We start from the raw sequence: 14,984 nt of genomic DNA, 5'->3' as shown, positions 1-14,984 counted from the left end.
TGGCGGAGCGTAACTTTTTTATTTCTAATTTATCCTCGATTAACTTTTAAGTCACACTCAAGTCTGGTTGTTGAAATAGAAAGTTAGATTAAATATATTTTTTAAACCTATTTTTTATCTTTATATACATTTTAGTATCTGTAGCAGCATTTTAACAAGAAAAAGTGTTGTATTAGTGCAATAATTGGTAAAATAAAAATAGTGTATACATAATTAATTACAAATTAAAATAAATATTGACAAAAACTTTTAAAGTGCGGTACTATTAACATAAGAAATCAATTCCTTTTTAACTTTGGTTTTTCCATAATAAATATGTTTCGACAATCCTACAAATAAATAAAATGTTATTAAAATTATCAACCAAAATAAAAGTTAAAACCAAATGCCTTTAACGCTATAATTAAAAGTTATACAAACCTTGTGCCTTATCAAAACTTAAACAAATTATAAAATTGTCACATAATTATCAAAACACTTCCTAATCATTCCAACCAAACGTTAAAATGTAAAACAAATAGACTTACCATAGCCCAACATTGAAACACACAGGATGCCAATCTGAATATAAATTTTGACGTTAACACACAAACTAACACTCCAGCCGGTCTGGATTGCGATTCCAATTATAGTCCAAAGGTTCCAAACGACCAAAGCTATGTCCTGGTTGTTAGGGAAGTAGTAAGTGTGCATATCTGTTAAAAATGAATAAGATTTAATTGCGTTACAATTTAATTCTAAATTAAACAAACGAAGACAACTTACCGCTTAAAATAGCTTGAGACATTCCAGTACTTGTACCCAGCAAACCAAACAAGAAATACACCAACCACAGCGTTTCACTCGTAGGCACCCATAGTAAGCAGACAAGGTAAACAGTCATGTCCAAGCAGAACTCAATAAAGAAAATTAAAGTCCTCCCGTATTTGTTCGCCAACTTAGTGCCAAGAAATGATGAAAAAGCGCCACATGTGCCAGAAATCGCCGCCAATAATCCAATCTATGTACGCCAAAGTACTAATTTTAGTGTTGCTAGTTGTTAACTAAAAGTCTGCTGTACTGCTGATATGAGCGTTAAGTATTAAATATACTTCACCTAAAAATAAATCCTAAATTTTGCTAAATTTGGGATTGGCCCAAAACACAAAATGTTATAAAATCACTCATTAAGTTTTACCTGATCCACCCCCAACATGCAAGAGCCAAACGCTCTGGTCAGCTCCGAGAACCCAAACGCGATAAATATCCCGAGATAGATTGTTAAAGGGGTGATGAGTAAACATTTAGGGTTGACCACGTGCTTCAATGTAGCTTTTAAGATCGTGATGATCGAGCTTATGATCCCTTCTTCATCCTAGATGTGTTAAGCAATTAGGTATGTAACTTATATATTGTTAAATCATTTATATGTGTTTTATCATTATGCTCACCTTAAATTAAAGATAATACTCAACCAATATATGATTTATAAGCATAATTTAGATGTATAATCAACATAAAGCAATTAAAAACCTGCGATTTTTCGTTCGACTTTGAATCCAAATTTACTGGACCAATGTCTTTCATTGTGGAGTCAAAATTTTGTGCAAAAAAGAAATGAATCAACATTGCAAGAGCTATCACGCCCGCCAATACGCCTGCAAAGAAGTTAAGTAAACAACACTAACCATAAACTTGCAACAGCAATAAAATCTATGTTTAAAACAATTCAGCACAAATATATTTAGTTGATGACACATATTTGCCCCAACGACCTCTATAGGTGCATGAGTAAACTGCAAGTGTAACCACTTTATATCAACATAGTAAACACTCACCGATCACTATGTAAAGTAACTGCTCGGTTGCTGGTTGATATTGGTCCTGGTTGCCTTTGATTATGTCCGGATCCTGGCAATCATTCGCTCCACAGAAGCTGTAATCCTCCACGCTTGTGTTGGTGGCGTTTAAGGGACTTTTCCCCGCAAACAACACGCTATAACTCAACATGTTGCCAATCACCTGGTATGTAATCAAATGTTGAGTTAATTACTTGAGTTATGTTGTATTAGCAACTCTGTAAACCGACAAATTAAAGTCACTTTTCTCTGTAAGTTTATATGTTGTTATCTTTATTAATGCACACCCTTTTTAACTTTAAATATATATATCTTAAATGACAATGAAGTTAAATATACTAACCTGACTAGACTGAAAGGAGAAGTAGAAGTAACCTAAGAACCTCATGGTTAAGACTTCGGGATTTTGTTTTGTTTCTTGCGCGTAATTCTTGGCGAAATATACGACGAACAGAACCATAGTCGGCCATAATGTGGCTTCCCCTATGCCCGCTATGATACCAGCAGGAATTAACACATAAGCGACTGAAGGGAATGTGAATAGATAGTTAATGAACGACAACATGAAAGTTAAAATATAAGGTTAAAGAGTCCACAAAAAAAACTACAAAGTCTTTAATGTTTATCATATAATTAATTAGTTTTACCAAACAAAATTAAGTCAGCCATCACACCGTTAGTGTCGTGTAGGCTATATGTCATGGCAATGCACCACAAACCAAACATTTTGGGATCAAGTCTCACCAATGCCACACTATTTACCTTTAATCAGGCTTTAACAGGTAGCTCAAACATGTCACTACAGAAAACTCTTTCTTTATATTATTTTAAATGTATCACCTTAAAGTAATTAAGGAAACAATAACATTAAGGATCTTAAACTAATGTTACAACCCACCTGGATAATAGTTGACTACAACGTACACAAGATAACTCAACTCACTAATCAATACGCAAGCTTTTGGCCCCAACTTTCGAACCATGATCGGGGTGATTGCAACCCCAAAAACTGCAGCTGTGACGTAGGTAGCCGTTATGGAAGCGATTCCTTAACATACAAGTTGCATGAATAACCTAAAAGCTTTTTATTATTAAAAAAAACTGTCTTACTATTCAACCCATTAGCATATTGTCCCTCCTATTTAGTTTAAATGTAATGTAACATCTTTCTGTTTATATAAAGCAAGTTAAAAACTTTAAAGTAAATTGTTGAGCTTACCAACTCCATCTTCTATATTAATGCTTGATTGCAGATTTATAACTGCGAGGTATCCAGAAAAATTAAGAACAATCCCCAAAGTAAAAACACAAAAACTAATCAAAGTTTTGCGACCAACTTTGCTGGAAAGTTTAACAACTCCGCTTAATTGTTTCTCCATGTTAAGTTAATCAAAAGCACAAGACTTGAAATAACTTCCACTTCTTTATTTAAATAGTTAAATAGTCCTGTAAAATAATAGGAATTTTATTCCAACAGCATTAAATACAGGGTTTAAACCTTAGTACAACACAACTGATAATATTAAATATTTGTTTTAATGCGTCTCAACCGATCTATGTTTGCATTCCTAAAACTCTTGTTTGTTCTGCACTAATATGACAAAGCAATGCGCATAATATTTAAATTGCATAACCCAAGGTTAACAATCTGATGAACCTAGATTTAAACTTAAACTTTGCTGCCTAGTTTTGCCAACCAAGCAAACTTATATGATACTTTAACCTATGATAACATAGAAAATATTAGGAATTTTTATTTTCTTACAAATCTCTTACTTGATATAATATGAATATAACCTAAACTTTTAAAAAACTAAATCAAATAACTTGACCAAAAAAACAAAATCTAGTATAACACAACCTCGCGTAGAGAACTACATTTACAAATGTGACATTTTTGCAGCTTACAAAAAGCGATTTTTAAAACACCATTTCTTCCTAAAAGCGTAAACGACAAACAACGTCGTTTCTTTGCTTAAAACACGTGTTCGCAAAAAACAAATATTTTTAAAATTTTAATAGTTGTTATTATTTGTTTGTTTACAATATTGCTTAATAATATTAATATAAATTCACCCAACAATAAAATATATAAAAAGTTTCATAATTCTACATTGCAAAACTTAAGAATATAAAATATCCAACTTTAATAAAATACTTTACTAAAAACAAGTTTGAGATACACTTGGTAAAACGCAAGGCACTTTAAAACAAGTAATGAAAATTAAGGAATGTTAATGTAGTTGACAAAAAAGACTTCGCAAATACTGATATACAATTGACTTTAATAAAAACCTAATTTTAAGGAATTGTTGATGATTACATTTTTGATTGTTCCTCTTTTTCATCCTCAACATAATTCGGGTTTTGCGTTCCACCGTTCTTTCCGTTCATTTCCATGTTATCCTTGGCTATAGCTAACGCCTCAACTGGCTCCGCCATATTTGCATATCTTAAAAAAAAGTTACAGTTGAGTTGATGATAACTCAATAAAACAAAGTTCTTACCCTGCTTTTATTTAAAGTGTGTAAGGTAGTATTTAAAGTGTCTACCCTTGTAGTATTTGAAGTACTTACCTTGTTCCACGATGTTGCTTCAAGTAAGGACCCCAATCCGGTGCCGGTGATGAAGCCTGAAAATAATAATTAAAAGAAATTGTGAATTACTTTTTCTGAAGGTGTTAGGTTTTATTTAAAAATAAGCGAATAGTGTGGCTTTGATGCTGCTCGAACGTTAACCTTTTAGCTGGTAGTTTGATGCCATTGCTAGTGTACAATGATACCAAATAATATAACAACAAAGTAGTCCTATAACCAAACAAACCTTAAAAATGCTGCCTCCGTTCTTCACAATTGAAACAATGGCGAAAATTGGGATAAAAATGAGAGCAAACGCAATAATGAGCCAACCCAGTACGGTTGCAAATGTGGCATATTCCTGACCATCATCGTATGTTATTGGGGTAAAAGTTACCAAGGACCAAACCAAGATCGCCTAAAATAATTAAAATATAACAAAATAAATTGTTTTGTATCCTTTAAAAGCTTACAGAGTATGAAAGTTCTCTCTGCATATTATATACTATAAAGGTTAAGATATGTCAATTACTCACGATAAGTAAAAGTGGTGTAATAAAAAACCAACAAGCCCTCCAGTACAACCAGAACCACCAACCCTTCTTACCAATCATCATCTCGATATCTTCAATAAATCTAAAAACAAGAGTGAAGTATTACTTAGCATCTAGCAAATTATATACAAAGTAATATTAAAACCAAGGTTCTACACATAAAGTCAAACCTGTTTCCACCGTAGATGTAACTAACTCCAAACAACTCCATAACTGCAACAAACAACAAGCCCCATCCAGCAGCGTATTTGTCAATCAAATTCACCCAATATATCCCGGACTAAATAAAGATTTTGATAAAGTTAAAGTAAACAATAAAACAAATGCTCCAAATAAAACTGAAAGTAAGACTAGTTGAAAATTATAAATACTCTCTTAAAGAAGTTTTTACAGTAAAACTTTACACAAATTTTAAAGATACTAATCAAACAAACTTACATTAGTAACGCAAACAAGTCCAAGCAGAAACATGACAACCGACAGAAAGAGCATAAGTTGCCATCTTCTACTCCTCAGCTGTCTGGGGTAAGAATCAATGATGGCCGTACTAACAGTCTCCAGTATTGTGAACTGGCTGTCCAGGCCTAATGTGAACAACATCAGGAAGAACAAAATAGCCCAGAACGGGGAGATTGGAAGTTGGGCGATCGCCTCCGGATAAGCAACAAAAGCCAATCCAAAACCTGGGAAAAGATGATATTTACTTAAAATATTGAAATCAACCTTCAGCACCATTAAGCTAACTACAACATATTGATTAATTTAGGAATCCGGATCACATTTAAATTTGGATTCCGATAGATCTGCAAACTATATCCACGTTTGCCCCGCTTGTGATCCAATAACAAAACTTTAACTTACTAGATTGCACGACATCTGAAACTTCCTGGTTCAGCTTGAACGCCATGTGACCTAGGACGCTAAAGATTGCAAAACCAGCGAATAGTGAAGTAGCACAGTTCACTGAACATACTATTAATGCGTCATAAAAGCAATTGTTGTTGAACTTGTTGTAGGAAGATAAAGCGATCAATCCTCCCCATGCAGCACTCAGTGAGAAGAAGATTTGAGTCGCAGCAGCTTTCCAAACCTTGAAAACAACAAAAAATGAATGAATATACATTTCAGGTAACGATGATTTGGTTAAATTTAAATAAAGTCATCTAATGATAAACAAGTTTAATAAAAAGTTGATCGCACCTCTGCATCTGCGATCCTGTTGAAGTCGGTTTGATCCCCGATGTAATACTGGATGCCAAGGTAGGCGCCCTCTAGTGTTGCTCCTCTTATAAGTAGAATCAGCAACACGACGTAGGGAAACAAAGCTGTGAAGTAGACGACCTTAAAGTGAAAATAAAATAGATTACATTTTACTCCATCTAATGTTCTAGCAATAACTAATGTTTGTATATTAACCAAAATGGAATAAATGTAATAGATTCTGTCTTAGTAAAATTGGGATTAATAAATTGATTTATACAGGCACTTATTAAGCTTTTTACAGCTGGCAGTTTACTATGCTGTTGAGTTAGAATTAATCAGAATCTAAAACAACCGTCACATAAATATTGCAACTCTCAGTATTAATATGAACCTAATAACACAATTTACCTTTCCTGACGACTTGATTCCCTTGATGAGAGAGTAGAATACAACGATCCAAGCCACAAGAAGACTTAGCGCAAGATGGGTGTTCACAGGCCCAGTATCTTCAGGGTCGATGCTTGGCGCTTTGTTCAGGACGTACTTGCTGTTATTAAGTTGATAAAACAATTAGTTGTTTGATCAGACGTTTATTTTGGCAGCATTGGACAACAAATAACCAACATTCGACTTTTATATTGAAACAACATTATTTAATACAACATTAATACAAAATATTAAAAGGGTTTAAACAATTTATTAACTCTCACATTGCTACAACCTTCTGTGTTTTAGATAAGAAACTGTTTTACTCAAAAATACTATAAAAGATCAGCAAAAACCCAAACCCAAGATCCTAGTTTGACTTCAGAAACGTCTGCAGTTGGGATTTTAAACCCCAAAAGTTAATTTAAAATAAGTTGAACTTACGACCAATATTCCTCTGTTGCACTTTTTGATCTTTCTCCTTTAAACTCGCACCCAAATTCAGTGAAGTTCCCAGTAGTTTGGTTCACAAAAGCTATTGCGTCAATTCTAGAAACTACGAATATAAACAAGTTGTCAGTTAAATACAAGTGTAAAATTTGTTGTAAATACAAATGCAAAAAGATTATTATATTTTGTGTGGGTAAAATAAAGTTTTAAACACGTGCAAATAATTAAACATTAATTAAAAAGATAATAGCGGCACAATTCAGCCCAAAACTAGCATAGTCATGAGCAAACCAAAGATTATTTTTTTCTTGTTCGTTTTATTAACATATATATTGAAGGCTGAATGGTCACCGAGTAAAATTGTTCGTCACCAGTGATACTTTATCTTGAAACATTGAAATCTTACCTCCAAGATAGGTTGGTCCATCTCCTTTAAAAGAGCTTCCTTGGTCGACCAAACGCCTGAAGTCCTCGTCCAAGTTTTGCTCTGGGGTAAGAGCGATATCGCAAACAAACTCTGTTAAATTGAAAGCGTTATTATCAAGAGTTACCAATATAATCTTAAAGATTAATCAAATATATTTGATGTAAATACCGTCTACATTTAACAAATATATTTAGTATTAAAAGTAACTTGCTTATTGTTGTAAGGCTAGTAACATTTGCATCTTAAAAAGAGAATTATGTGAAGCTTTAAGTTTTAAACATAAACTTTAACTTAAAAAGAAGAACTTACTAAACTCTGTGCTACAAACAGTTTTGTTGTTCCACCAATTATCACAAGTCTCCCAAGGAAGATTCGAAGTCAAAGATGAAAAGAAATAAAACACTGTGTAGGCTATTATGACGTTGTAATAGATTCCAACCATCGCGCTCAGGGCGACCATACAAACACCAACCCCTGTGACGTAACAAATAAAAAGTCAGGATTCAAATATTTAAATAAAAAAGTAGAAAAAAGTCTCTTGCTGGGACTCGAACCAACAACCTTGAGTTACGTTAGTGAAAATCAAACCAAAAATTAATTTACCTTTAAACATTGGGTTAAACTTCCAAACAGCTGTGGGCCCCAAACTGGAAAACTGACCCAAAGCAACTTCCATGAAGAAGATCGGAAGTCCCGCGAACACCAACATTATGACGTATGGTATAAGAAACGCCCCTGTGATGTCATAAACATAAATATTAATATCGTCATATTAGTATTATTAAGACTGGAATCAACCAATTTATACCTCCGCGAAGTTAAATATAATTTTCACTTAAAATACTCAGCAATTAAAAGCTTAAATCATGTTATTATAAGCTACAAGTTCTATAAATAGGAACCAAGCATAATACGTTATTTTAGGGCTATCGTTATTTTAGGTCTGTTACTAAACTTCTACTCAAAGTCAACCCCCCAAAAACACCCTTAACCCAACTTACCCCCTCCATTTTCATAAGCAAGATATGGAAACCTCCAAACGTTGCCCAACCCGACAGCATACCCGATACAACTCAGCAAATAATCCGCCTTTGAATCCCAGTTTCCTCGATCTTCATTTTCGTCTTTTTTCTAAACAAGAATTTGGTTGAAATTTAAAAATACTTTTTTTTTTATTACAAAATATGTGCTATAGGTTAGTTGATCTGATTTATATTTTGCGTAGAAATATAGGTACATGGGGTTAATTATATTTTTATTATCATTTTATTTGTGTTTAACAATCAATGATTATTGTTATTATAAGTTTGCATTGTTGTTTCGTTGTATTCGTGAAGCTAACAATTAACTGATTATTACCAAACAATTTGTACTTACATCAACAGAAGACATAATCAGATTATTCTATTAAAACAAATCTTAAACTAATTCTAAAAAAGGTTGCAAGTTTAAATAAAATATGTGGTGATCTTTTATTTAATTTTGCTTAATATTTGATCTAATTGTTTGCATTTTAGCGACATCTTAATATTTTTAATTTAAACTGCAAAAAATAGCAGTTAAACATCTTTTTAAAAGCTAACTGGGTAGTTTGTAACTAAGCCTTAAAGTCTACCCGCAATTTAACTTAATGTTAATATACAACAACAACAAAACCACTACAGCTTAACTAAAACAAAGTTTAAGCTGAAGCCACGCGCTGTAAAAACCACGCAAGGCAACGCCCTAATGCTGCTTATAAGCTCCTCGTCACCGCAGGGGATTCGACTCAAAATATTCTAAAAATATTTTAAACTACTCAAGCTGGGTTTAAGAGGCTTCAAATACTAATAATAACAAAAAATCTGGAAAGCTGTCTACAAGAGCTTTTAAATCGAAGTTAAAGAAATTTTATTGTAATCGGTTATTATCTGATTAGATAATTAAAAAAATATCACATTGATAAAAATGACTCGAAAACGATCAAAATTTAGCGCTAACTGTTAATTGATTTTGTAACCTTGTCTATTATTCGAAAAAACAAAACTTTTTTAAATTTGTTAGAAAGATTTACAAAAAAATACAATTTAAATTTATTAAATTTCATTAATCGCGCAATTAATTTAATTTAAATCTTTTTAACGTCTTACAATCTTAGCTTTAATTACATTTTCTTTTTAAGACTATTTTTTACAAGTCTACCTTATCTTTTACGTTTAAAAAATTAACAAATAAAATCTGTTGTAGTCACAAACTTTTATTAAACTACTCGACCTTTGCTTTTACGTCGTAACAAAAGAAACAAAAAAATCGTAAAGTGATCGCCCGAGGTCAGGACAATCAAAAAATTTATCAAATTTGTTCACAAGTCGGTGATTCATATTTATAAATAAACAACGAGGTTTATAATATTGGCAAATTTAATCTTTTTGTGATAAAATTATTTAAACATTAACGTTAGTTTTGTTAAGATTAATTGTTTTATTTTTTTATTGTAAGTTCAATATTAGTTGGTGTAAAAAGTTAAATAATATGGTGCGCTAATGTTAAGGCATTTACAAAATATGCAAAATAAAACAATGTTGGCAATTTGATGTAGTGGCAACGAAACTCAAAAAAGTGAAAACAAATTTTCGTGTAGTTCTGCAAACCTTTGGTATTTCTGTCACAAAAAATGTTTCCATTAAATTTGAGGTTTTTCGTCATTTTCAAACCCAGGGTTTCCCTTTCCTTCCATCTCAATGTTTTCAGGTTCTCGTGGTACAAATAAAGCCTCGTAAGGTTCGGCCATGTTTGCATACCTGGAAGCATTGATTTTCAATTAGTAAAACATCTTAAAAAGTACAAACAGTCTTAGATATTAAAGTAATTGCGAATGTATAATTAAAATATTGCCGAGAACCCTTACATCTCCACAACTCTTTAAAAAATCCTTTACCAAGATTTAAGTTTAGCAACTTATCAAATTGAACCATTTAAAGTGCCTACTCCAAGACATTAAAAGTACTTACCTAGTTCCTCTAAACTTCTTCAAGTAAGGCCCCCAATCTGAACTTGGTTCACTCGCCTGAAAATTAAGTTATACGAAAGTTAACACTTAAGTTAATAATTTAGCAGGAAATGCATATTTTTTACCCCTCAATTGATTCTACACCATTTAAAATGGTCTGTAAGGATGTAAGTTCTAACAAACCTTGATAATATTTCCCTTGTTCTGTATAACAGCAACCAATGCCATAATTGGGACAAACATTAACCCAACAACCATCGAACACCAACCGAGGGCCTCGCCCCAATATGGGTAAGTTACACCTGCGTAATCGGGAGGCTCATACGTCACTATCGACCAGATCAATATTACCTGTGACATCATAATACAATTATTAAATGCAGACAATATACAACTTTTCTAGGTTTAAAAGTATAAAATTAATTAAATACCACAAAGAAAACTAAATAATAAACGATTTTTTTTCATGCCTTTTCTATAAACTAATGTTTAAACATATTTCAAGTTAAGACTACTTGCGTATGCCTACAGGGTGTTATAGTTCTGTATAAAGTTATATTTTGAAAACAACTTACGATAAGTAAAAGTGGTGTTATAAAAAACCAGCAAGCTCTCCAGTACAACCAGAACCACCAGTTCTTTTTACCAATCATCATCTCGATATCTTCGATAAATCTAAATACATAAGCAGAATTAGAAATAGTGCCCACTAAGAATGCTACAACATGCCAACAGTGGGAATCAAACTTTGAACCTCAAGTTTTAATTAAGTTTGCTACAACATGCCAGCAGTGGAAATCGAACCCAGGACCTTGGGTTTTACTCAAGAATGCTACAACATGCCAGCAGTGGGAATCGAACCCGGAATCTAAAGTCTTACTGAAGGGTGCTACAACATGCCCGCAAGGTTTTTTACCCCTATACAATCTATAATTTACATCCACTTTACCTGTTCCCTCCATAAACCCAGGAAATTCCAACAACTTCCAAAATGGCAGCAACCAACAAACCCCAATTTGCTGAATAAAAGTCGATCAAGTTGGACCAATATATCCCCGACTATAAACAAAATAGTTTAGTTCAATAAGAGCTTGGTTGTAGTTTATTTAATGCATTAGTTGGAGGGATTGTTTCTACCTGCAACACGCACGGAATTCCAATCAAAAACATGAAAATAATTGAACCCAGAGTAAGAATTCCTCTTCGTTTCCTCAACTGATGTGGAAAGAGATCGATAAACCCGGTCAAGATCGCCTCAACTCCCGTAAACTGACTGTCCAGTCCTAATGTGAACAACATCAGGAAGAACAAAATAGCCCAGAACGGGGAAACTGGAAGTTGGGCGATTGCCTCGGGATATGCAACGAAAGCCAATCCGTATCCTTTAAAACAGAGTTTATTTTATTAACATAACGTAAGTTTGAGAGATGCTGGTCAGGTAAAATAAATGTTTAGCCTTTAAAAATAATGTTACTTTCCATTAGTGATAAAATACAATGTGTTTTGTTTATCATTTTATTGTTTTGGATTATAATTGTATTATAAATAAGTGTGCTAAGACGCCAGCTATTCACACATGCCAGACCAAACGACAAATACATTAACAAGGCCTTAACTTGTTATGGTCCACAACCTAACATCAACAAATATGTTCAGTATTCAAAGCCCAACAATAACTTTAACCTGACACTTACCGCTTTTAACTACGTCATCAACATTCTGACCCAGGTTGTGAGCCATGTGCCCAACCACTGTGAAAATAGCAAACCCAGCGAAAAATGAGGTCAGACAGTTGGTGGAGCACACGATTAATGAGTCATAGAAGCAATTGTTGTGGAACTTATTGTACGAAGATAACGCGATCAATCCGCCCCATGCAGCACTCAGTGAAAAGAAGATTTGAGTTGCAGCAGCTTGCCAGACCTGTAAACGTTAACTTTTTCAATTATTGTGGTTATAGGAAAATTATAAGTAGGCATCTTTAAATAATATAAACAAAGCACAAGGTTACTGGGTTGCGTGTACAAGCATTGAAACAATTAGTAGCATTCTACCTAAGCCTACCATGTTGTAGCAGCAGAAACCATAAATTGCTTGTTTTATTAGTATAAGACTATGTTGTTCAACAAACTTACACTCGCTTCGGTTAATTTACTGAGATCCGATTGTGATCCGATGTAATATTGGATTCCGTCGTAGGCGCCCTCTAGTGTAGCCCCCCTTATAAGCAGAATCAGCAGCACCAGATAGGGGAATATGGCTGTAAACCATACCACCTATAGGAATATATTAGGTTACTTCATTTTACAAGTATTGAGGTCAACTATGTTTAAAAGTAAAAATTTAAAGCTAAATTATAAACAGTTTAAAAGATTGGCGAAGTTAAAAACAAGTAAATAATAAACTTAAACTTACCTTGCCCGAAGACTTGACCCCCCGAATTAAACTGAAATAAATAGTGATCCACCCCACGAGAAGGGAAAGTACCAGACCTATTACCACCGACCCCGATTCGTCCAAACCCGAAGAACGCTGAAGAACATAATTTCTAAAGTAAAGAACTGTTAAATACTTGCAATAAAATAAAAACCTAAAATAAACCAAAGTTTTCGTGTCGAATCCATTATATTCCCAATTGCCTACATTTACATTAAGTTGCCCTTAACATAATTAAAGTAAAGCACTTAACTTGACAAAGCAAGTTGTCTTAACATAAGAATATTTAACAAACAACTTACTCCCAGTATTCCTCGCTCGGACTGAGTCCTCTGCTTCTACTAAACTCCAAACAACCAATCCCCGAATAATTCGTTCCAAGGTAGACGGCCAGTTGGTCGATTGTTGACTTGTCCACTGAAAAGTTATTCATATGAGATTTGTGCGTATCAATAACGAGTTTATATTTAAGGAAAAATATTTTAATTACTTTCTTACCGTTGGTGAACAATCTGCTGCTGTTGCTCAGATTAAGATCAAAGTTTGTGCTTACATATTGTTGGACTGTTGTGTTGTCTTGGTAGTTAAACAAATTGATGTCGCATTTCAATTCTGTAAAGTTAATTTGTTGGTTTAAAACTCAAACTAATGTCAAAATAATAAAGTCAGTACAAAAGTTTTAAACACGAAAACTAAAAAATGCACAGAGAATAACATTAAATTTTTGCTGTAGCCTACTAGGCTAACTTTTGACCACTTAAAGTATTTAAAACAAGTTAAGTACAAACCAAATGTGGTGCTGCACAGGTCTGGACTGTTCCAGAAGTTGTCGCAACTCTCCCATGGAAGGTTCGGAGTTAGAGAAGCGAAGAAGTAGAAGATTGTGTAAGCGATGACAATGTTGTAGTAGATGCTCACAAGGATGTTAAGGATCACCATGAAATAACCGACCCCTGTAACAAAAAAAAGGTTTATGTTATTTTACTTGTGTGCAACTTTGTGTTTCTTTTTATTTAAATTTATTTATTCTCGATTTGGGAAAGTCGAATGCGCGACCTAAACATAGAGTAACATCAGTTACCCTGACCCAGTCTCGAGTTGCCTGTGGCAGTTTGGGATATTATAGATTATAATTGCCCGATAATTAAACTGCTGATTAAGTGCTGGCTCAGCAAAAGTTTTAACTATTAACAACACCTTTCTCTTGAGTGCACAAAGGAGCGAGAATTAAACCCAGGACCTCATGTAGTAATGCTGAGTATTCCAAGTACTTCACAATTTCAGTTGTATAGTTTTATATTTACACAACTTTCAACAAATCTTCACCTTTTAAAATCGGACTGAACTTGAAACAAGAAATTGGACCCAGACTCGAGAACTGACCCAAAGCGCATTCTAGAAAGTAAACTGGAAGCCCCGCGAACACCAACATTATGACGTAGGGGATCAGGAACGCTCCTATGATGTCATAAATGTTAATTAGGTAAAAATCAATTCAAAATGTTAATTGTTTTCACTGTTATGTTGTAGCATCCATAGCAAAATTGCTGACGTAGGGAGGTTTAGCCTACGTAGCTACTTCAACCTCGCTATAATCAACAACTTACCTCCCCCGTTCTCAAAGGCAAGATAGGGAAACCTCCAAACGTTGCCCAACCCAACAGCATACCCGATACAACTGAGCAAATAATCTGCCTTTGAATCCCAGTTTCCACGATCTTGGTTTTCATCGTTGGCTGACACCGTTCCATCTCCTTTGCTCTGTTTAACATTTCAGATAAAAAATATTAAGATACATTCTGTACGGACGTAAAAGTAGCTAACGCCAGTACTGTAAAGTTATGTCATAACTAAGAACGTGACGTCATACGTATAAAGTGACGTCATTACTAAGAAAATGATGTCATAATTTAACGGAAAAAAAAAAAACTTTTAAATTACAATTAACAGGTTTTGCAAATTTTTATTAATTAAGTTTTTGTCATAATATTTGATTAACTTGAATTAATAGAGTTATTGTTTAAACAGTAATTATTAAAGGTTTTATACCAAACTAACCTTTTTTCCCATTTTTGTTTTCTTTCA

The 14,984-nt window shown here is 33.5% G+C and overlaps 3 protein-coding genes across 3 annotated transcripts; all 3 read right to left on the bottom strand.

Annotated features, from left to right (window-relative positions):
- Positions 1–249: 249 nt before the first annotated feature.
- LOC145751000 (protein unc-93 homolog A-like) lies at positions 250–3,217 on the bottom strand. The gene is made up of 9 exons (XM_082567069.1): positions 3,058–3,217; positions 2,737–2,886; positions 2,182–2,363; positions 1,818–2,001; positions 1,513–1,637; positions 1,178–1,354; positions 766–1,000; positions 528–695; positions 250–329 (listed from the first exon to the last, which is right to left on the bottom strand). Exons 1-9 carry the CDS (start codon positions 3,215–3,217, stop codon positions 250–252), a joined length of 1,461 nt encoding a protein of 486 aa, XP_082423195.1.
- A 658-nt stretch (positions 3,218–3,875) lies between these two features.
- LOC145749449 (sodium- and chloride-dependent neutral and basic amino acid transporter B(0+)-like) lies at positions 3,876–8,605 on the bottom strand. The gene is made up of 14 exons (XM_082565214.1): positions 8,476–8,605; positions 8,078–8,209; positions 7,784–7,948; positions 7,454–7,564; positions 7,042–7,153; positions 6,580–6,718; positions 6,169–6,309; positions 5,830–6,058; positions 5,407–5,651; positions 5,139–5,248; positions 4,951–5,050; positions 4,662–4,832; positions 4,415–4,470; positions 3,876–4,290 (listed from the first exon to the last, which is right to left on the bottom strand). Exons 2-14 carry the CDS (start codon positions 8,181–8,183, stop codon positions 4,158–4,160), a joined length of 1,818 nt encoding a protein of 605 aa, XP_082421340.1. The 5' UTR covers positions 8,184–8,209; positions 8,476–8,605; the 3' UTR covers positions 3,876–4,157.
- Positions 8,606–9,744: 1,139 nt separating this feature from the next.
- LOC145750999 (sodium- and chloride-dependent neutral and basic amino acid transporter B(0+)-like) lies at positions 9,745–14,969 on the bottom strand. The gene is made up of 15 exons (XM_082567068.1): positions 14,958–14,969; positions 14,507–14,672; positions 14,226–14,357; positions 13,688–13,852; positions 13,398–13,511; positions 13,202–13,316; positions 12,879–13,011; positions 12,599–12,739; positions 12,158–12,386; positions 11,601–11,845; positions 11,413–11,522; positions 11,039–11,138; positions 10,647–10,814; positions 10,465–10,520; positions 9,745–10,254 (listed from the first exon to the last, which is right to left on the bottom strand). The coding sequence occupies exons 1-15, from the start codon at positions 14,967–14,969 to the stop codon at positions 10,137–10,139; spliced, it is 2,004 nt and encodes a 667-aa protein (XP_082423194.1). The 3' UTR covers positions 9,745–10,136.
- Between the last annotated feature and the right edge of the window lie 15 nt (positions 14,970–14,984).

Source organism: Corella eumyota, chromosome 4 (assembly GCF_963082875.1).
Source record: "Corella eumyota chromosome 4, kaCorEumy4.1, whole genome shotgun sequence".
Lineage (NCBI taxonomy): Eukaryota > Metazoa > Chordata > Ascidiacea > Phlebobranchia > Corellidae > Corella > Corella eumyota.
The sequence above is the reverse complement of the archived record's forward strand: the minus strand, read 5'-3'. Positions and strand labels throughout refer to the sequence as shown.

Coding starts and splice junctions, on each gene's coding strand:
- LOC145750999 (XM_082567068.1), bottom strand. Junction 12,387..12,598: donor GTAAATTAACCGAAGCGAGT/GTAAGTTTGTTG, acceptor TAACGTTTACAG/GTCTGGCAAGCTGCTGCAAC. Junction 11,523..11,600: donor GAATTCCGTGCGTGTTGCAG/GTAGAAACAATC, acceptor TTTTGTTTATAG/TCGGGGATATATTGGTCCAA.
- LOC145749449 (XM_082565214.1), bottom strand. CDS start 8,183: ATGTTGGTGTTCGCGGGACTTCCGATCTTCTTCATGGAAGTTGCTTTG. Junction 7,565..7,783: donor TGTTTGTAGCACAGAGTTTA/GTAAGTTCTTCT, acceptor TCAATTTAACAG/AGTTTGTTTGCGATATCGCT. Junction 5,652..5,829: donor TTCAGATGTCGTGCAATCTA/GTAAGTTAAAGT, acceptor ATCTTTTCCCAG/GTTTTGGATTGGCTTTTGTT.
- LOC145751000 (XM_082567069.1), bottom strand. CDS start 3,217: ATGGAGAAACAATTAAGCGGAGTTGTTAAACTTTCCAGCAAAGTTGGT. Junction 2,002..2,181: donor TCTCCTTTCAGTCTAGTCAG/GTTAGTATATTT, acceptor ATTACATACCAG/GTGATTGGCAACATGTTGAG. Junction 1,638..1,817: donor GTTACTTTACATAGTGATCG/GTGAGTGTTTAC, acceptor ACTTCTTTGCAG/GCGTATTGGCGGGCGTGATA.